The following is a 23,270-nucleotide window of genomic DNA, read 5'->3' on the forward strand; positions in this document are numbered from 1 at the left end:
TTAAATCTTCAACAATACTTAAAGAATACATAGTCCACGTATGGTGGCTTCTCAAAACTTGTGGATTCTGGATTTGCCAATTTTATTCTCTTTGCAGAAATTTATTTGTAACCTCACAATTGGTATTTGCATCACTTTCTTGTTCATGCAAAGGACATGTTCAGAATGGCAAAAAATTTGGGTCACCAGGCAAGCACATTTCTTTATTCTTTTGGGGGGGGTTTTGTTGTTGTTGTTGTTGTTCGGTACTAGGGTTTGAACTCAGGAGCCACTCCACCAGTCCCTTTTTTTTGTTGGTTTTTAGTTTTTGGTGATAAGCTTTTTTGAGATAGGGTCTTGCAAACTACTTGCCCGGGCCAGCTTTGAACCTCAAGGCTCCTGATCTTTGCTTCCTGATCCTGAGTAGCTAGATTACAAACGTGCTACTGGCTCTCAATTCAAGCACATTTCCAAGTGCCATTAAACAAGCCATACTTTGCCCCCTTTGGATTCCATCTTTTAAGTATGCATCATTTTCACAGTCTATTCAGTGCATGATCACATTGTGTTTTTTGTTGTCATTTCTTAGACTAAAATAGCCCTCAATTATAATGCAAAAGTTTTGTCTTATTTTTCTTAAACAAAAGGCTTGGTGTGTGTTTGGGAATAAGTTATATTGCCCTTGGCCATCAATTCAATGTTAATGAACAATATATGGTACATCAAGAGAAAGAAGAACTCTCTCTTCAACAAAATTAGAAATAAGGGCAAAATAGTTTCTGCCTGGTAGCGAGGGGTAAGGGAGGGAATGGGGGCGGGGGGGGGTAAGCGAGGGGGCGGTAAGGGGGGTAGAAATGACCCAAATATTGTATGTACATATGAATAAAATAAAAATTTAAAAAAATAAAAAAATTTTAGAAAGAAAAAGAAGAAGTTTACAGATGTGTATATGATGTTACTCTAGACAGTGCTAAAGTAACATCCAAAACACATGGTTAAGTTATGGGGAAAATGACGCCAGTACTACCACAAAAACCAAACAAAAAAAGTTATGGGAAAAGTGGAAAGATGAGTGAATTTGTGGATTTGGGGATAACTACTGAATTTTTAAAAAGCATAGCATAAGGACCAAAGAAATTTATGATCATGTTACCCAGGGTCAGGAAAACATTGAACACTTCTCAGAAAGTGTTTTGTTATAAAGAAATAACTGCATTTAATTATTATAGAAAAACAATAAATAAAAGTTTTAAAACAAAAACTCACATGAAAACAAGGTTGCATATAGTTCAGTTGATGAAATATTATAAGTTGAGGCTTGCAGGAACCAAACTATGTATTTCCTGTAGGAACAGTGCTCGTTAATTGTAAGTCATTATGTCTCCAACTTTATAGAACATTCCTGCTGCAAATTACAAGAAGTGATTGAACTTTAATCCTAACACTGTTAGATGTTGTAAAAATATACAGAATACATAACAATGTAAGAGTTCATTGTTACTGAATTTTAATCATTTCCACCACTAATGCCTGCTAAACCTTGTTAAAACATGATCAAATAATATAAAGTCTGATAGATTTAAGGCTTGGAGGAATATAGCTCAAATGGTAGAACTCCTGACTAGCAAGCACAAGGCCCTGAATTCAAACTCCAGTAGTGCAAAATATTTAATAGCGCTAAAACGTTTAGACAGTTGCCTGCCAGGCTCATTAGCTCACACCTATAATCTTAGCTGCTTGGGAACTAAGCAGTTCCCAAGAGATAAGAGATAGGAGATAGGAGATTACAGTTTAAGGCCAGTCCTGCAAAATGTTTGCAAGACCCCATCTCAACCAATAAAAGCTGGTCATCACAGATGGGGAGAGGGGAGCAGGGAATAAGAGGATCTCTGTAGGGTGGCCCAAGGCATAAACTTGAGACCCTAATCAAAAAATAACCACCATAGTCATCTGGGCTCCAGTGGCTCACATCTGTAATCCTAGCTACTTGGGAGGCTAAGATCGGGATCCCAGTTTGAGGCCAGCCTGGGCAAATAGTTCACAAAATCCCATTTCTGAAACAACCAGAGCAAAATGGACTGGAGGCATGACTCAAGCAGTAGAGTGCCTGCTTGGTAAGCATGAACTAGTGAGTTCAAACACCAGTCACACAAAATAATAAAGAGCAAAAGGGCTGGGGGCATGACTCAAGTGGTAGAGCATCTGCCTAGCAAGTGCAAGGCCCTGAGTGCAAACCCTAGTATCACAAAAAAAATTTTGCCTTTCTGTCATGCCAAAGATTCAAGCCAACAAAAACTTAATTATATTCAGATACATACATACTTAATTATATTCAGATGTTGAGGAAAAAGAGGTATGCTTGTCCTTGACTAGCTGTAGTTTTTGTGGAAAGCTAAATTTGCACATATGAAAGAGAAACTTAAAATACTACATGATTAACAGAAAGAAGGGCAAATTTGAAGGTTGTGGAGAAACAGTATTTATGCCTACACACTAAGTATTTTGCTAACTAAGTGGTATATAACATTACCATTATAATTTGAAAACTACCTCTCTAGTCAACATTTTCTTCACCGTCACACTCATTCCTACCCAAATGGTGCTTTTATCACATAAAACTTAGAAATACAAAGAAAACTTTGAATTTTTTTCTTGCCTTTAGTTTTTACATTTCTGGAACATTGATTTGCCTTCATTTCTAAAATGGATGAGTATATGTTTCTTTTTATTTTCTTTTTTCTGGTTCTGGGGCTTAAACTCAGAGCCTACACTTTGAGCCAGCCCTTTTCTGTGATGGGTTTTTTTCAAGATAGGGTCTTGCTAAATGGATGGAACTGGAGAACATCATTCTGAGCGAGGTTAGCCAGGCTCAGAAGACCAAAAATCGTATGTTCTCCTTCATATGCAGACTTTAGATCTAGGGCAAATTCAGAAATGTGATTGGACTTAGATCACATGATAAGGTAAGAGCACACACAGGAGGTATGGGGATAGGTAAGAAACCCCAAAAACATGATAGCATTTGAGTTCCTCACTGCAGAGGAACTAATACAGAACCTTTAAAGTGACAGAGGTCAATATGACAAGGGGATCAGGAACTAGAGAAAAGGTCAGTTAGAGATGAATCAACTTATAATATAACACATTTGTACATGGAAGCAATGCTAGGAATCTCTCTGTATAGCTATCCTTATCTCAACTAGCAAAAATGCTATGTCTTATTATTGTTTATAATCTCTCTTCAACAAAATTAGAGATAAAAAGCAGAAAGGGGGTGGGGAGTGAAGGAAGGGGTGGGGGGGGGAGAAATGGCCCAAACAATTTATCCACATATGAATAAACAAGAAAAAAAAAATTGGGTCTTGCGAACTATTTGCCCGGGCTGACTGAACTGTGATCCTCCTGAGTAGCTAGTATTACAGGCATGAACCACCGGCACCCAACCCACCAGTGATTCTTAATCTTGGCATCATGATAGCATTGAAAATAATTTTTGGCCGGGCGCCGGTGGCTCATACCTGTAATCCTAGCTACTCAGGTGTCATAAATCATGAGAATTGAGGTTGGAAGCCAGCCTAGGCAAATAGTTCAAGAGACCCTATCTCAGAAACACCCAACACAAAAAAAAAGACTAGTGGAGTGGCTTAAGTGATAGAATACTTGCCTAGCAAGCACAAGACCCTGAGTTCAAACCCTAGTACTGCCCAAAAAAGAAAACATATATACGTATATATAAGGAAGCACACTTAACATGAAACCTACCTTATCATATATATTATTTTCTTTTTGTAGTGCTCGGGATCAAATCCAGGGTTTTGTACATACTTGGCATACACTCTACCACTGAGTTACATTTCCTGCACCAACATATTTTAAGTGTATAATATAATAGTTAATATAGATACAGTGTCATACAGATCTCTAGAATTTATTCATCTTGCATAACTGAAATTTTTTTCCTTATTACATTTTATTTCTCTAGGTTAGGTGCTGGTAACTTGCTTTTTAATAATGATAGAGGTAAAGCATCACTAAAGATAAGGTTCAGATTGACAGACTTTATTTTCAACCATTCTTTCAAAGGATAGCTGAGGCAAACAAAATGTGAAACTGTAAGCTTAGGAGAAATAAAATAAATTAAAGAGATGTGTCAGAAGTAGGACAAAGGGGACTCTAGGGGAATGTTAGGATATAAAAATGAGGAAATATGGACTGTGGAGAGGAACAAGGGAAAAAGACTTAAAAGTTTTCTTTTGCATTATTTCATAAAGATTCTATGAAGCATTTTCTTTAAAGAGTTGTAAAAAATAAAGGTTACAGTCTTTTCAAGTTCCTCTCTATGCTAGGCTAGCCTTTTGAGATTAAAGAGCAAAGATAAATGTATGTTATCTTTTTGAATTTCAAGATAAAAACAGGAAAATGAAGGGTAAAATAGGAGGAAAAGCTCTAAAAATGAGAGCATTTTGAAAATACCCCACTTGCCACTTTTGAAGACTTTAGAGCCACCAAACTAGTTTTCTCTCCATGCTAAAGACTGAGAAAAATCCCACTACAGATTGTAAAACTAGTGTCCCTGCCAGCACATCACTTGCTGAAAGTGAGTGGACAAGTGTCTTGTATCAGGCTGTGCTCAGTCCTCCTGATGGCATATAGCAATGCAGTCCAAACTCAGTCACCTCAGTGATAACTGAAGGGTTGAGCTGAAAGCAAAAAGTAGTTCATATTGTTTCTACTTGAGGAGTCTCTTCAAGAAAATGAGGTAGCTAAGTCAACTAAGATAAGTAAAACATTTTTCAGAACAAAGGCCTGTTAGTGTTCTTATAGGAATCTTTTTTCCTATAATCTGGTAATGTAATGGAACCTATTATAATCCATTTAGTATCCAAAATATGAGACTGTTAGGATCAGCATCTTTTAGTTTAGTTTGAAATATACTGTCCGTTTAACAAATTGAAATTTATTACACATGTTGGTTTGTAGTAATTTATAGTCTTCTGTTAGGATATTGGATTTCAGATGAAAACCTAATGAATAGGCCAGGTGCCAGTGACTGACACATGTAATCCTCACTACTTGGGAGGCTTGAGATCAGGAGGATGGTGGTTCAAAGCCAGCTTAGGCAAATAGTTCATAAGCCCACATCTCTAAAATAACCAGAGCAAAATGAACTGGAAGTGTGGCTCAAGCAGTAGAGGGCCTGCCTAGCAAGCATGAGGCCCTAAGTTCAAAACCCAGTACCACCAAAGGTGGGGAGCAGAAGGAGCTCACACTTAAAAATAATTTCAGAACTCTGGGATTATAGGCAGGAAGATCACTAATTCAAGGCCATCCTGGAATGCATGGTGAGACTCCATCTAAAAAAACTGGATATAGCTCAGTGACAGAGCACTTGCCTAGTATGTTACAAGGCCCTGGGTTTGATTCCCAGCACCATAATAAATAATTTAAGGGAAAAAAATATGGGAAAGGAGTAATTTTCTAAATCATCCTGTTCTACTTTTAAATTATTCTTCAGTTTAGATTTTACAGCTTTTGTTCCTCAACTACATTTTAAACTTTTTCTAAGTGGTTTTTCTTTTTAAAAAATCCACAGTGACTTTCTTGACTGCCCAAGATTTTGAATTGCTTTTCTCAGAGTTGCCATTTTATTACATATTTCTTCAGGCCACAAGTAACCTAAATAACATAGTCCCCTGAGGTAGTAGGCCAACCTAGTTTAGGAAGCAGAAAAGGTATGTGTCAAGTATCCCTCCAGCATATCCTGTTTGTTTTGCAGATAATTTCTAGGGTTTGGGAGTAGGCTGTTTTCTCTACCTTAATGGTATCAGGGACCATATGAGGCATGTTAAAGAAAGAATCTTTAAAACTCTTTAAATCTCTTTCCAAACTGGAAGTAATAGGTACTGATTTGTTCTTTTATCTTAACTAAGAAGTCAGAAAAACTACTCTAAGGTAAGAAATGGAGTTGGGACTTAAAATAAAGCAAGGATAGCTAGAGTGGACAGGGCATAGTACTGAAGAGAAGGGCAGTGTAGAAAGGAGCTCTGGAGAATATAGACAACCCTTTTCAGTCTTAATTGAGTGCTCATCGGCATATGTATGTGTACAAACTACCCAAGACCAGGAAAAAGAACCACTGAAACAGAGCAGGCATCAACAGTTCCTGGACTCACATAGGACAGGAGTAGTTTTTATCCCTACCAGCCACAGTGTTAAAAAATCAAAGTACATGAAACATCGAGTAGAGGACTTAAAAGGGTATTGTCTCATTAGTGGAAGGAAATCAGCCCCAGATTAAAAGCTGCTCGCATGTCTTGTCTTTTAAAAAGTGTAGGCTAGAACTGGTGGAGTAGCTTAAAAAAAAAAAAAAAGTGAGGACTGAGGGAATAATAGTTCAAGGGGTAGAGTACCTGACTAGCAAGTGCAAGATCCTGAGTTCAAACCCCAGTACTACCAAAAAAAAAAAAAAAAAAGTGTGTGTATGTATATAAAAGAATGTTCAACACCCAAAAGGGTTAAATTCCCAAAGCCGTAGCATGCAATCAAAAATTACTAACAAAAACCAGGCATAGTGATACACATATATAATCCCAGCACTAAGGAGACGAAGGTGGAAAAGTCACAATATTGAGACCAACTTTGGCTATGTAGCAAAGCCTTGTCTCAAGGAAAAAAGAAAAATACCAATAATGTGCGGGCTGGTAGGATGTACCTCAGTTTTAGTGTGTTTTCCTCATACATGCTAGGCCCTGGGTTCAATCCCCACCACCACCAAAAAAAAGAAAAAATATATATTACAAACAGGGTTGGCAGAGTGGCTACATGAAGCCCTGAGTTCAACCACAGTACCACCAAAAAAAAAAAAAAAAAAACCAACAATACAAAGAAGCAGGAAACTAAGGCTGATAATGAGAAAAATCAGTAGTTAAAATGGTCTGTGAAACACTGCCAATATACGATTTCGAGTAGGAAAAATGAACATTGTTCAAGTGGCCTACTACATGTGAAACTGGCATACTTACAAAGGAAGTGAGGGAACAAAAATTATTTGAGTAATTAATTGAAATGTTTAAAAATTTGTTGGAAATGATAAACCCACAGGTCCAGAAAGTTCAACAAACTGCAAGCAAACAAAAGTCTGAAGGAAATGTATTTAAAAAAATACAAAAAGCCATGTGCGGTGGCACATACCTGTAATACCAGCCCTTATGAGACTGACATGGGAATATGGTGAGCTTGTTGCCAGCCTGGGCTACCATAGTAAGATGCTATCTCAAGCTAAATATCAAATATCTGCAAAGAGTAAATCAAGAATTCTCAAACTTTGCTTGCGCTGGTGGCTCAACCCTGTAATCCTAGCTACTTCAGAGGCTGAGATTCGGAGGATCAAAGTTCAAGGCCAGCCTGGGCAAATAGTTCACAAGACGCCCATCTCCAAAATGACTGGAGCAAGATGGACTGCAAGTGTGGCCGAGTGTAGAGCACCTGCTTTGCAGGTGTCCTTGAGTTCAAACCCCAGTCCCACTACCCAAAACAAGTGACCTATTGATATAGCAACCTGAGATGTGTTTGGAGAGCTACAAGCGTAGACTTACACTAAATAATTGTGTGTGTGTGTGTGTGTGTGTGTGTGTGTGTGTGTGTGTGTGTGTGAGACAGGGTAGTTATTGATATAGCAACCTGAGATGTGTTTGGAGAGCTACAAGCGTAGACTTACACTAAATAATTGTGTGTGTGTGTGTGTGTGTGTGTGTGTGTGTGTGTGTGTGTGTGTGAGAGAGAGAGAGAGAGAGAGAGAGAGAGAGAGAGACAGGGTAGCCCTTAGGTAGCCCAGGCTGGCCTCAAATTTGTTATCCTTCTGTTTCATTCTTTCGAGTGCCTGTAGGCATGGGCCACCAGACTTGGTTCACACTAGTTGATTTTATTTTTTTGGGAGGAGGGGAACTGGGGTTTGAATTTAGGGCTTTGCATTTGCAAAGCAGCCACTCTACCACTTGAGCCACACCTCCACACTAATTGATTTTAAAACCTGTTGCAAAGTCATATTAAAAATGAAATGTTAAAAGTTTAATCAAAAAACCTTTTCAAAAGCAAATGCCTTGCAGACTGTAGTGGCTCACGCTTGTAATCCTAGCTAATCAAAGACAGAGATCACTGTTCAAGGCCAACCTCAGCAAATATTTCACCAGACCCCCATCTTAACCAATAAAAAGCTGGACATTGTCGTGTGTGCCTGTCATCCCAGATATGTGATAAGCATAAATAGGGCGATCACTATCCAGATCAGTGAGACCCTATCTCCCCTCCCCAATAAAAGCAAATGTGTTAAACTCGCTTCATGAAAAACATGTAAAACCTTTATGCAGAAACTGTCGTGCTGAGGATAGATACCCCTGTAGTTTCGAGGTTTATCTTAGAACAGAGATCAGAAAACTCCATGGTCTGTAGGCCAAATATGGCCCACAAGTAAAGAATAAAATTTTTTGGCAGTTCTGGGATTTAACTCAGGGCCTCATGTTTGCTAGGCAGGTGCTCTACCACTTGAGCTACTCCTCCAGCAGCCCTTTCTTGCTTTTAGTTATTGGGCCTTACAACTTTCTTGCTCAGTCCAGCTCAGACCACAGTCCTTCCTACAGCTTCCTACATAGGAGGATTACAGTCATGAGCCACCAAATCTGGCTTATTTGTTGAAATGGGGGTCTCACTAACTTTTTGCCCAGGCTGGCCTCAAACAACAGTTCTCCCACTTTCTACCTTCCAAGTAACTGTAATTATAGGCGTGAGCCACCGCATGCCGGTAACTCTTAAAGGATCATGGTTTTTTAATCAAAGAAATTATATATGTATCTCTCAGAGCTAAAATATGTACTAGCTAGCCTTTTTCAGAAAGTGTTTGCCAGCCTCTGCCTTTCAAAAAGAAAACTATGGGTCTGGCGGAGTGGTTGAAGTGGTAGACATCTGCCTAGCAAGCAAGAGGCCCTGAGTTCAAACCCCAATACTGCCAAAAAAAGAAAAAAAAAAAAAGATTAAAAATCAAAAGTAAATCATGACAGGATTCAGTGGCAGGAGGCCTGCCTAGCATGCACAAGGCCCTGGGTTCAATCCTAGCATTATTTAAAAAAAAGAAAAGGGGTGGGGGAAGAGAGTGACAGCTGCATATCAGAGACATGTGCTTGAATATTTGTAGCAAAAGTGTTTAGCCAAATATTAGAAGTCACCCAAGAAATTAGAATAGAATGGATAAATACATTAGGGTAAACTCATTTAGAATACTATAAGAAAGAAAGAATAAACCACAACTATGTATATCTAGTTGGTTGAGTCTCACAAACGTGACATAAAGTAAAACACATCCTAAGATAGACCGTATGTTAGGTCTCCATTTGTTTAAGATCTAACTATTTCTGATATTTCTGAGAGAGAGAGAGAGAGAGAGAGAGTGTGTGTGTGTGTGTGTGTGTGTGTGTGTGTGTGTGTGTACTAGGGTTTTGAACTCAGGGCCTCATGCTTACTAGGCAGGCACTCTACTGCTTGAACCACTCCACCAGCCCTCAATCTATTTCTTTGGAAGCATAGGTAATAAAACCATGAAAAGCAAATAAGTGCTTGTCACAAAACTCAAGTAGGGGACACTGATCTATCAGGGACACATGGTAGGGAAAGGTGAGAAGATTTATAAGATTTTAACAGTGCTCTCTCTCAGTATGAAGGGAGGTTTCACAGGGGTTCATTTTGTAATTAATTAAATTATATAATACAGTTCTTGGTACACATTTTTTTCAAGCCCCCCCCAAAAAAAAACAAGTAACGAAATCGTTTGAATGAACAAATATGAGAAAGACTTTAGGGAAAAAATGCTAAAGAGAATGGGAAGAGAGGAATTGGACACAATAAATAGGACTTTTGAGTACTGCTTGCATAAGAGGAAGCATTGTATTAAGGTGGTATGTGGAAAGGAAAATAAGATCAAAAGAGAGCGTCCTTTTTTTAACTGGAAAACATCATGTTTGTATGCAAGGGGAATACTTAGTACAAACAGATTTCCCACTCTAGGAAGAAGAGAGAGTGATAGAGTGGGGTGGGGGTTAGAGGCATCTGCACACAAATGGCAGCAGGCATATAAGAATGCAGAGGATGGGGTACAGGTGCTGGGCGAGATGGATAGGCATGGTGAGGAGTTTATAAAAAATTCTTTGCTTTGCTTTTCTCAGAATTAGGATTCATCATATGAAGTATATTATCAAAGAGTAGATACATTTTTTAAGTTTTTAAAATGTAAAGACACTTGGGCTGGTGGAGTAGTTCAAGTGGTAGAGAGCCTGGCTAGCAAGCACAAGGCCCTGTGTTCAAGCCCCAGTACCTCAAAGAAATTAAAAAAAATATATATATATAAAATGTAAAGGCCAATTACAGTTATATTAAAACAAATATGCAAAGGAAGACATGGGTTGTTTTTTTTTTTTTTGCCATCACCAGCCCTAAGCAGCCACTAATGTGCTTTCTGTCTCTAGATTTCCTTATTGTGGTTTTTCATATGGATGGAATCATGTTTTATGATTCATCCATACTACAGTATGCGTCAGTACTTCATATCCATTGTATGGACATACCACAGTTTGGTTATTTATTTGTCAATTGACAGACATTTAGATTGCTTCTACTTTTAGCTATTATGAATGGTACTGCTGTAAATATTAGTGTGCAAGTTTTTAAAGTGGATCTGTATTTCATTTTCCTTTGTTGCATACACATAAGTGGAATTGCTTGGTCATATGATAATTCTGTTTAATCATTTGAGGAACCACCATCATCATTTAAGGAATACTTCAAAAGACTGTGCCATTTTAGAGTCCCATTAGAGATCCAGTTTCTCCACCTCCTGACCAACATTTATTAATTTTGTGAGTTTTGATTACAGCAGTCCTAGCGGGTAAAGTGATACCTTATATGGTTTTGGTTTTCATTTTCCACATCACTAATAGTATTAAATATCTTTTCACGTGCATACTGGCTATTTGTACATCTTCTTTGGAGAAATATCTATTCAGATCCTTTTCCCAATTTAATAACGTTGTCTTTTTTTTTTATTAAGATGTGAGAGTTTTTTCTAAATCCTGATATGAGTCAGGATATCAAATATATGACTTGTATATATTTTCTCTTATTTTCTGAGTTGTCTTTTCACTTTTCTTTTTTTCTTTTTTTGGTCTAACTTGGGACTTTGTGCTTGTAAGCAGGCATTCTACCACTCAAGCCACACCTCCTGTTCATTTTGCTCTGGTTATTTTAGAGATGCAGTCTTCTCAGGAACCTGAGCTCGCCTCAAACCATGATCCTCTTGATCTCAGCCTCCCACGTAGTTAAGATTATAGGCATGAACCACTGGTACCTGGCCTTTTATGTTTTCTTTTTTTTTTTTTTTTTTTTTTTCTTTGCCATGCTAGAAATCAAACCCAGGGCCTCACATGTTAGGCAAGTGCTACTGAGCTACTGTATCCCTAACTGCTTTTTTACTTTCTGGATGTCCTTTGAAATACAAAGTTTTTAAGTTTGATAAAGTCAAATTTATCTATATTTTGTTGGTCACTCAGGTTGTTGAAGTCATAATGAAGAATGTTTTTAACAAATTCACCATCACAAAGAATAATGTCTGTATTTTGGTTTTGTTTGGACATTAAATCTTTGATTTATTAAGAGTTGGAGTTTTTTGGTTTTGTAGGTACTGGGTTTGAACTCAGGGCTTCGTACTTGCTAAGCTGGCACTCTCCCACTTGAGCCAGTCTGCCAGCCATTTTTTGTGCTAGGTGTTTTCAGGATGGGGGTCTCTCGAATTGTTTGCCTAGACCGACCTCAAACTGTTATCCGCCAGATCTCTGCCTCCTGAGTAGCATGGTTTGGTTTTTTGTTGTTGTTGTTGTTGTTTTTTAATGTGAGTTTGGTTTGGTTTGGTTTGGTTTGTCATATGGTAAGCATCCTACTTTCTTTTTTTTTTTTTTTTTTTTTTTGTAAGTTTCAGCATAGATTTACTTTAGTATAGTAGAATTAAGTGGGGAGAAACTGCCTGCTCCTCAGGCTAGAAATAGAAATAGAAGTGAAGACTCCCACTTCATTCTTTTGTATGTGGCTATGTAGTCATCCCACATGATTTGTTAAAACTGTTCTTTTCTCTTCAATGGTCTTGGTGCCCTTGTCAAAAATCAGATAATTATAGATACGTGAATTTATTTCTGGACTCTTGGTTCTGTGTTGTTAATCTGTATGCCTGCCTTATACCAGTATTAAATTGTCTTAATAAAGTTTTGATATCATCAGGTATTGAGTCCATTTTTTTTTTTTTCAACATTGGGGTTTGAATTTAGGGCCTCATGCCTGCTGGGCAGGCACTCTTGCTGCTTGAACCACTCCTCTAGCCCTTTTTTTATGATGTGTTTTTTCTATTTGCTCAGGGCTGATTTGGAATTGAAATCCTCATGATCGCTGCCTCCTCAGTAGTTAGGATTACAGGTGTAAGCCACCAGTGCCCAACCTCAACATCATTCTTTATCAAGATTGTTTTGGGTACTCTGAGTCCTTTGTAATTCCATATGAATTTTACAGTCAGTTAATTTCTACCTGGAAGTCAGCTGCAATTCTGATGGGGGTTACATTAAATCTATAGATTAATTTAGAGTATTGTCATCTTAACTATGTTAAGTTGTCCATTCTGTAAACATGGATGTTTCTCAGTTTAGCTCTTTGTCTTCAATCAACTATGTTTTGTGCCTTTCAGAGTATAATTTTTTACAGGCTTTGTTAAGTTTATTTCTATTATTTTATTCTTTTTGATGCTACTGTAAATGGAGTTGTTTTAATTTTATTTTCTGATTATTCATTGAAACTACACACAATTACAATTTATCTTTGCATAATGGTCTTATGTCCTACAACCCTCATAATTTTTTCTCAGATAATATAAAATTTTTCTCTCATAGGCAGCTTTTACTCCCTGCTTTTATCCAGTGTATGTATTTAACTTTCCTTTTTCTTTGCATGCCTTGTAATTTTTATTGGACATTTTTTATCATATATTATAGCAACACCAAGTGTCAAGCTATTTTCCTCGCGCCCCTCCCCCAACCATGTTAATTTTGTTTACATATGTGTTTGGTGACTGAATTGTTTTAGTCTACTGAGCCCTCCCTGCCTCTTCCCCAAAAATACTCAGCCTCAAGAGACACAGCTCAGTGTATTCATTACCCTGGGATGACAGTGATTTTGGTAGGACTGTCTTAGTTCTTTCCTTGACAACACCCAACTGTTAAACTCCTCTAATTGCCAGATGATTGCCCTGTTGTTTGTTTTTTTTTTTAACAATGCCCTCAAATGCCCTCAGCTGGGCGCCAGTGGCTCATGCCTGTAATCCTAGCTACTCAGGAGGCAGAGATCAGGAGGATTGTGGTTCAAAGCCAGCCTGAGCAAATAGTTCATGAGACCCTATCTCAAAAAAAACCCATCACAAAATAGAGCTCTTGAAATAAACCCCACCACAAAAAAGGGCTGATAGAGTGGCTCAAGGTATAGGCCTTGAGTTCAAACCCCAGTACCCCATAAAAAATATATGTATATTTCTTTATTAAGAGCTCTTAATAAAAAGAAAACAAATACAGCTTTAGATAAAAATAAGGTTCCTGATTATTTGTAGATTCTATAATACTGTTCTATAACTTCAAGCCATTATTCTGAAAGAATTGACAAAAGTGAGAAAACTTTAGAGATATTATAATAACCCCACATTAGTTTAAATCTCAAAAGACAATTCAAAATCACAGGAATAACTTAATGGTTTTACACTAATTGCATTTTTTTCAGTTTTTATGCCACAATATGTTCTGTTGTTTCCTTTATTTTTAATACCTTTTTTAAGAAATGCAATATTTTTCCTGAGTCTGATTGCTATCACTTTTCAAGACTCTTTAGTCATCTGTATGTCATTGTGCTGTGTTTTTGTGTTTGATTTTTTTTTTCCCACAGCCCTTCAGTCAGTTTCTTGCAACATCCAGGATCAGAACAAGTACAGTTTCCTCAAACTACATCTCCATGCAGTTCTCAGCAGCTTCAAGCCCACCAGTGTGCAGGTATGAATAGATCACTGAAAAAAACAGGTAATTGTTTTTCCACTTGAGAAATAGTTAATTTCCTATTTCTACAAAAAGGTTTGTAACTTGTAATATGCTGAGGTTTACTCAGGATGTTTAGGGTACCATGCAGAATCAGATTAGCATGTGCAGTCCACATGCTAATGTGCTTCCTCTTCTGTTGCTGCTATCACTCTGCTGCCCTCTTTATCCCCTCTTATAGGTATTGCCAGGGTCCTTTCCTAGGCCCTTCTGTCATTGCTCTAGCTCTTTCTGAGTAATCCAACTAGCCCAGAGGCTTCAACCATTGCTTTTTGCTGACACCTCACAAATCTTATTTCTGCTGAGACAAGACCATGTAGCCAGCTGTCTACTGGACGTCCCTACCTGATGGTCATAGACACATCAGATTCAATATTTTCCTCCTCTTTTTGCATCTTACTTCTCACCTTCCACATGATGACCAAAACAGAAACTTCAAAATTATAATTAACTCTCTTCTATCCTTCCCTTTCATACTCATATAGTCACCAGTTCCTCAAATCTCATACCTTCTTTCCTTCTCCACCACGGCTAATTTGGTCTATTCCTTTTATATTTTATTTGCAGTAATCTCTTCAGTGCTTTGCTTATTTCATTTTTTTCCTCACCTCCAACTTTCCTCCTCCTCAACACACATACAGAGTTTCAAAAATTATTGTCCTGCTGGGTACAGATGGCTCACACCTATAATCCTAGCTACTCAAGAAGCAGAGATTAGGAAGATTTCAGTTCAAGGCCAGCCTGGGCAATAAATCGAGACCCTATCTCAAAAATACTCAACACTGGGACTGAAAGTTGTGACTCAAGCAGTAGAATGCCTGCTTTGCAAGTGTGAAGGCCTGAGTTCAATCCTTAGTCCCACCAAAAAAAAAAAAAAAAATCACCGGGCGTCACTGGCTCATGCCTGTAATTCTAGCTACTCAGAAGGCAGAAACCAGGAGGATTGCAGTTTGAAGCCAGCCGGGGCAAATAGTTTGCAAGACCCTATCTCGAAAAACCCTTCACAAAACTAGGACTGGTGGAGTGGCTCAAGGTGAAGGCCCTGAGTTCAAGCCCTAGTAAATGTGAAGCCCTGAGTTCAAACTCCAGTACAACCAAAAAGAAAATTTAAGGACCTTTGTAGATTATATATGTTGTGCTACAATCTACTAGGTCCTGCTGGGCTCTCCTTAGTAACTCTTGGCCTGCTTTTAGGATGGGTGAAATTTAGACCTAGAGTATTCATTTTAATGCCTTTGTAACATACTGCTTGTGGCACAGCTCACTAAAGCTTAAATGTGACTCACATACTTAATAGTAAAATTTTGTTTTGAAATGTGAAATTGTTTTTCTAATACCAACCAGTTGCTAAAATGTCCTGATCTGATTTTCAGCCATGCCACCACCGCCACCTGGTGGAGGAATGGTGATGATGCAGCTCAGTGTACCCAACAATCCACAGTCTCGTGCCCATTCACCCCCACAGTGGAAACAAAACAAATATTACTGTGACCACCAGAGAGGACAAAAGTGTGTGGAATTTAGCAATGTGGACAATATTGTCCAGGTAAGGTGATTTTGAAACTACGTTTTCATCACGTAAGATCAACCTATGGCTTAACACTACATTTGAAATCCTTTCAAGCAGGTTAATAAGGAAACTTGAACATTTTCTATATATTAACATTTTTATCACTATTCAAATATTGTTTTCCAACTCCTACACATTCAGAAAAAATTATCCTAAAAAAAAAAAAAAACAAAAATGAGGGAGCCAGGTGTGATGTTACACACCTGGAATCCCAACCACTCAGGAGGCTGAGGCAGCAGGATTGTGAATTTGAGGCCAGCCTGTGCTATATAGCAGGACTTTTCCTCCAAAAATAAAAAATCAGAAAGGGTTGAGAATGTAGCTCAGAGATAGAGCACTTATCTAGAATATGCAAGGCCCTCGGTTCCATTCCCAGCATGGGGGCAAAAATCAGAAGATAAAGATTTAAAATTTCAGAAATAAAATGAATTGAGTACTTTTCCTATCATTCCTATGTAAGCCATTTTATACTGCAACCAGATAGTTGGTGAGAAATCTTCCTTCATAAATGAATCCAGTTAATAAACAGAAATAATAGTAGAAGTAGAAAATTGCCATTATGGAATCCTATTGAAATAATGGGTCAATTTAAAAATCATTAGCAGATGTAAGCCATGTGTCAGTGGCTCACACCTATAATCCTTGCTATTCAGGAGGCAGAGATCAGAAGGATCACGGTTCAAAGCCATCCTGGGCAATAGTTCAAGAGACCCTATCTCAAAAAAACCCTTTACAAAGAAAGGCTGGCAGAGTGGCTCAAGGTGAAGGCCCTGAGTTCAAACCCAGTACCACAAAAAGAAAAAAACAAAAACCATTAGCAGATGCTAAAAACATTTAAGTGTACAGGGGGGCAGGAGCTTTAGATTGAATGGATTAGGCCAACAACATTGAACCCAGTGATCAGTTGTACTCGCTGGTTAATTACAACATCACTAAAAGTGGACCAACCAGATTTTATCTACCTCTTAATGTGGTAAGGAAAAAAGCATTACCTATAATGTGCTTTTATCAAAAAAGAATTTTAACCGAAATCTAATCAGTCCTCTAGGTCTAGCTCAGATTTATACGAAATACAAGAAGCAAAACAGCTGGCAGAGTGGTCCAAGTGGTAGAGCACCTGCCTAGCAAGTGTGAGGCCCAGTCTCAACAACAAAAAAAAATGTAAAACAACAAATTACATTACATTACCAGTGGCATATTTTAGTGGGTAAATCAGCCCTGTATAAGTGGCATTTTGAAATAGTAACCGAGTCTGTTACAGACTAAAAAGTACTTAAGAGTTGCAAAAATCAGATGCTGCTGCATCTGGATCTGTGGATCTTGTGTGGTTACTGAATGTTCGGAAGACATTTTTAAGTACAAAAAGGATGTAAATGAATTAACTTTGCTCATATGATAACAGTATTACCATTATATTTAAAAGAGGTCTTATCTATTAGATAGAAAGGTTTATACGCAGTAATACTGACATTAAAAATACCATGATATATGAGATTTGTTATAAGGACTTCAGAGAAAACAAAGCAAGTACAACCAAGGTTGAAGCAGGATGACGAGTACATGGAATTTCTTTACACTTCTCTGTTTACATTTTTATATACTCAAAGTTTTACAGAATTTGAAAGGTTTTTTTAATATTTAAAGTTAAGCAAGAGAAAAAAGTATTTCCAACATACACGACAAAATCATAGCAGAATAAAAAGGGTATACAGTTCATTCATAGATCTGCTCACAACTACAAATGTCCAATAGCCATTAAAAGGGTGAAACTAAAATCCTTTTTATCTATAAAAAATGAAAAATTCATGGAGACATTATTAGCAGTATTGGCAAACATACCCAGGTACCAGCTCTCTTTTTCACTCTTGTTGGTAGTATATAAATTGGTACAACTCTTTGAATGAGTTTGGTGACGTTTTTTAAAATCCAGGAGGTGCAAAAAGCCTTTGATCCACAAGTCCACTTCTGGAGCTTTGTCCAATAAAAATTGTGGAATAAGGGATTTGGGGATATTGCTCAATGGTAGAGCACTTACCTGGCATGTGTGAGGCTCTGGGTTTGATCCCCATCTCTACTGCCACAAAAAAAAAAAAAAGGTGAAAACTTATAAAAATATGTGTACAAGTATATTTAATTCTTCCCTATTATAATATAGAAAAATTGGAAACAGATTGGGAGCATAACTCAGTGGTAGAGCTTGTTCTTACTGTGCACAAGGCCCTGGGCTCAATATCTAGCACTAAAAAAAGAGAAATTGGAATACTCCTGACATTCCTTGAATGTTGAATGGAGTTGAATGGAGAAATTGGAATACTCCTGACATTCCTTGAATGTTGAATGTTTATTTAACCTTGAATGGTTAAATAAATTACTGTACCATTTAAGAAAATACCCTTAAGTGTCCATACTAAAAAGGAATAAGATACACCTACTACCCAGATGGTGGTTTTAAATGTCATTCTCAACTAAAAGGAAGCAAGGCTCCTTAGAAAACAATGGTTTCCAGGATTGGTACAAAAGAAGTACAAGATAAATTTACACCATCTGTCTGTGCCAGAAAGTAGGGAAGAAGCTAGAAGAATGATAGAGATGTGACAAAGGAGGCAGGAATAGTCTTGAAGATTAAATGATAGAAATTAATAACCACCCACTGAATAATACAAGAATCCATGAATCCACACTGATAATAAATGAATAAATGGAAGGGAAGGTGAAACTTTGTACAAAAGAATGTGAAAAAATAAATAAGGAATCATGAAGTTACAAAATCACCAACAGCAAACTACCATGGAAGAGTCATCAATAAAGTTAAAACTAGTAGATGGGTAGAAGAAAGTTTTATATGAAATAGAAGATATTTTTGTAAAGTGTCTTCCCACAAGGTGCTTAAAGTACAAAGAAAAAAATAATAACTTATGATGAAGAAACCTGGGAAGTCACCAGTTTTAAAGTGATGGAAGTAAACATCACCAGGCTATGATGATAGGTGACATCAGGTTTCTTCTGATGTGGTGTCTTGAGAAGCATCCAACATTCCAAGTAGCTAGGATTACAGGCATGACTCACCAATATCTGACTACCATGAACTTTTTATAATGCCATAGTAGGCAAGCCCAAATTGAAGGACATTCTATAAAATAACTGATCTTCAAAATGATCTTTAAAAAGGAATATTGAGGGGCTGGAGGTGTGGTTCAAGTAGTACAGTGCCTGCCTATCAAGTGCAAAGCCCTGAGTTCAAACCCCAGTACCATCCCCCCCCAAAAAAGGCTCACGCCTATAATCCTAAGTACTTGGGAGGCTAAAATTGGGGAGATCATGACTCAAGACCAGCCCAGGCAAATAATTCCTGAGACACCATCTCCAAAATAACAGAACAAAATGGGCTGAAAGTGTAGCTCAAGTGGTAGAGCACCTGCTTTGCAAGCACAAAGCCCTGAGTTCAAACCCTAGTTCTTAAAAAAGAAAAAAAAGCAGACAAGAGAAGATTGAAGAGCCATGACAATTTAGTAAAACTCTTGATTCTCTAGTATGGATTCTGGGATTGAAGGGGAAATTATTTCTTCTCTTTTGCTATAAAAGACATTAGTGGGACACTTGGCTAAAGTTGAATAAACTCTGTAGGTTAGATAGTGCCAGGGAGGGGAGAGGTGACCCAAACACTGTATACACATGTGAGTAAATGTAAAAATGATAAAACAAAAACAATGATAGTGCTGTATTGTTAATTTCCTGCTTTTGATGATTCTATGGTGATTATATAAGAAAATGTTCTTGTTTTTAGGAAATAGACACTAATTATTTTGGGGTAAAGAGATATCGTGTGCGGTTTACTCATTTTCATACACATACACACACAGTGTGCACATCAGTATTGCAGTCAGCAGCATGCTGTGTATACAGCACTTAGTCCTGCAAGGTTATAATGGTGGGGCTGAGGGTGTGGCAGCAGAAGGGCACTTGCATATATGAGGCTCTGGATTCTGGATTCAGTCCCAAACACAGAAAAAAAATACTGGACACTTTTGAGCTGAGAGTGTAGTTCAGTGGTAGAGCATTTACTTAACATGCACAAGACCCTGGGTTAAATCCCCAGCACTACCAAAATTTAAAAAAAAAATTATAAAAAAGCTGAAAACTTCCTATCACCTAGTAGCATTGTAGTTGTCCAGTTTATATAAGTGCACTCACTCTATGATATTCACACAATATAATCACCTAATGACACATTTCCCAGAAAAATCCTCATTGTTAAGTGACACATCTATATGTATAGAAAAAGAAAGAAAACACATATTTATTTATTTATTTATTTATTTATGACACTGGAGTTTGAACTCAGGGCCTCACACTTGCTAGACAGGTACTCTACCACTTGAGCCACTCCACCAGCGCCAACAAAGGTAATTTTTTAAATAAAAAAAAAAAAGGTAATAAAATGCTCAGGAAACCTGATAATTGTTTGTACTCTCTTTGCAACTATTCTCTAATGACAAAATTACCTAAAAATGAAATGTTAGCACTCTTAGCTTCTCAGGAGGCAGAGATCAGGAGGGTTGCAGTTTGAAGCCAGCCTGGGATTAGTTCACCAGACCCTATCTCAAAAAATCCCATCACCAAAAAGGGCTGGTGGAGTGGCTCAAGGTATAGACCCTAAGTTCAAACCCCGGTACCTCAAAAAAAAAAAAAAAAAAGAAAGAAAGAAAGAAATGTTAAACATTTAATGTAGGAAAGAAAGAACAAGATAGATACACTCTCTCTTGCAAAAGAGATAGTATTGCCAAGGAACAAAGCAAGTTTCAAAAATATGATATATAGTCTGTTCCTATTTTTGTAAAAAAATGCATGAGTAAAATTAGAAATAAGGGCAAAATAGTTTCTGCTGGGTATTGAGGGGGTAGGGGGGAGAGGGAGGGGGCGGAGTGGGTGGTAAGGGAGGGGGTGGGGGCAGGGGGGAGAAATGACCCAAGCCTTGTATGCACATATGAATAATAAAAGAAAAAGAAAAAAAATGCATGAGTGCATATACTAGAAACAGTGATGATCATGTTTACTTTTTGGAGTTGTAGATTATATATTTCTATTTTTGAATTTTTTTATAATGAGTACATATTTATAATCAGGGAAAATAAAAATTACTGTCCAAAGGGACATTGCAGACTGCCTGCCCCAAGTGTGACCACTTTCTCCCTGTGTTGTGATTGCAGCACAGCCCTCAACTCAGCAGCCCCATCATTTCACCAGCACAATCACCAGCACCAGCTCAGCTGTCCACTCTGAAAACTATACGTCCCTCTGGACCACCACTTTCCATCATGCCCCAGTTTTCTAGACCTTTTGTCCCTGGGCAGGGTAAGTATACGTGAAACAAGTCACAAGACACCCTTTTCCAATCATCTGGCAATTTATCTTGACACTGCTTCCTTTCAGTTTTCACAGAACTACATTTTCACCTTCCCTCAGGCATGTTTATTTATTACTGTATACTCTTCAACCTTAAGGTTTTGTTGCTAACTAATAAATACTAATCCAGTAATAATTTCTAATTGATTTATTTTTTTTCATTACTGGGGTTTGAACTCAGAATTTTATGCTTAACAAGCACTCAATCATTTGAGCCACACCCCCACCCCTATAATCGATTCCTTTGTAGTAATAATATACAATGTTTTATATTTGTTCTGTATTTCTAATTTTTGTATTAGAATAACATAGATTTTTTTTCAAAAAATTTCCCAACATTTTATTGAGAGTAGGCTGTACCCCATATGTACAAAGATGAATAATGAAACGTCCTTTTTTTTAAAACTCAAGGTTTATACCTTGAGCCACTCCACCAGTCTTGAGCCACTCCACCAGTCCTTTTTTGTGATGGGTTTTTTCAATATAGAGTCTCTGAACTATTTGCCTGGGCTGGCTTCAAACCGTGATCTTCCTGATCTCTGCCTCCTGAGTAGCTAGGATTACAGGCATGAGCCAGCATGAAACGTCCTTAATGTCACCATCTCTTAGTCTCCCTGGAGAAATAGACATGTATGTGGATGATTATGAACTAATATGGAACCAGCCACCCATTTTACTTCCTTTAATTTAACCTAAGTGTAATGCACACAAAGATTTATATACAAAAGAGTTTATCCCATAGCTAAAAATTTCAAAGCAAACTAAATTCAATCAGTGAGAAATAGTTAAATTACAGTTATGGCCATATAAGTAATGCTATACAGCTATCTAAAAATTATTTTTGAAAGAATCATTAAAAGGGAATGTACTTACAATATGGTGAGTGATTTTGAAAATACAAGTTACACAGACATTTCAAAAAAGAAGATATACAGCCAGGTGCCAGTGATCCTAGCTACTTAAGCCTGTAACCCTAGCTACTCAGGAGACAAAGATCAGGAGGATTGAGGTTGGAGACCAACCCGGGCAAATAGTCCACAAGACCCTATCTCGAAAATACCCAACACAAGAAAGGGCTGGTGGAGTGGTTCAAACCCCAGTGCTGCCAAAAAAAAAACAAAGTTCATTAAGTCCTTGAGAAGTTACCCACATTGTCAGTCATTAGGAAAATTATTAAACTAGAATAAAAACTGGAGATGTGGCTCAAGTGATATAGTGCCTACCTTACAAGCACAAAGCCCTGAGTTCAAACCCCAGTACTGCAAAAAAAATAATAATAATTAATTTCAGGCTGGGATATAACTCAAGTGGTAGAGTACCTGCCTAGCAGCACATGGCCCTGAGTACAAACCCCAGTACCACTATCCCCCCAAAAAAGCATCCTAAGAGCAATAAATGCAATTTTGACTTAAAGAGAAATTAAGACCAGGCTCAGGACCTACAATGTAAATATATCTATTAAGTAAAACTATAAGGATATATGTGAATAATTAATAGTGAACTTGGGAAGATACAGAGCTTAATGTTTATCCAGAGTTCTTTCTGTCCCCTGAAATGCAAGTTTTTAATCATCATAGAAAAATGTGGATTTCACCCTCACAAGTGGATAGAATGAGTATTATAGTTATTTTGATGGATTTTATAAGGGATGTTAGGATTTAGTATCATAAAGTTTTCTTAGATTCTGTATCTTCAATTTTTTATATTTATCCATTTTTTTTAATTTTATTTTTTGAACAGATAATACATCGACATTGGTCAAAAATTTATTCTTTTAAAGTATAAAGAGAAGTTGCTCTCCATCCTATCCCCTATCTACCCAGTTTCCACCTCTCACCCTCCTTCATAGCTACTATTATTATTCCTAATCCTTTCAGAGGTTTACTCTGACTCTTTAAAGATATGGAAAATTTCAAAAAAAAAAAAAAGAAGAAAAATACGTCAGTTACTGTTCTTTTATTCTGCTAAATATGTTTCTCCTGTTTGTCTTCATTTTGGACAATTTGGAAAACTCTGGGAAGTGCATTATAATTGAGGTGAGAAAAACCATAATGTTTTTATTGACTTTTAGGAGATGCCAGGTTTCCATTACTTGGCCAGCCACTGCAGTACAACCCTCCCACTGTTCTGCATGGACACATTCCAAATCAACAGGTATGAGG

General features: G+C 37.4%; 1 protein-coding gene across 8 annotated transcripts in view; it reads left to right on the forward strand.

The window, feature by feature from the left end:
• R3hdm1 (R3H domain containing 1) overlaps positions 1-23,270 on the forward strand; it is a 110,624-nt gene that overhangs the window by 83,062 nt on the left and 4,292 nt on the right. For all 8 annotated transcript variants that reach the window (XM_074070630.1, XM_074070632.1, XM_074070633.1 and 5 more), the window contains 4 exons: positions 13,990-14,093; positions 15,509-15,681; positions 20,913-21,057; positions 23,180-23,262. In XM_074070630.1, coding sequence (XP_073926731.1) covers positions 13,990-14,093; positions 15,509-15,681; positions 20,913-21,057; positions 23,180-23,262 — 505 coding nt within the window. The remainder of the gene's footprint in view (positions 1-13,989; positions 14,094-15,508; positions 15,682-20,912; positions 21,058-23,179; positions 23,263-23,270) is intronic.

Source organism: Castor canadensis, chromosome 4 (genome assembly GCF_047511655.1).
Source record: "Castor canadensis chromosome 4, mCasCan1.hap1v2, whole genome shotgun sequence".
In the NCBI taxonomy this organism is placed as follows: domain Eukaryota; kingdom Metazoa; phylum Chordata; class Mammalia; order Rodentia; family Castoridae; genus Castor; species Castor canadensis.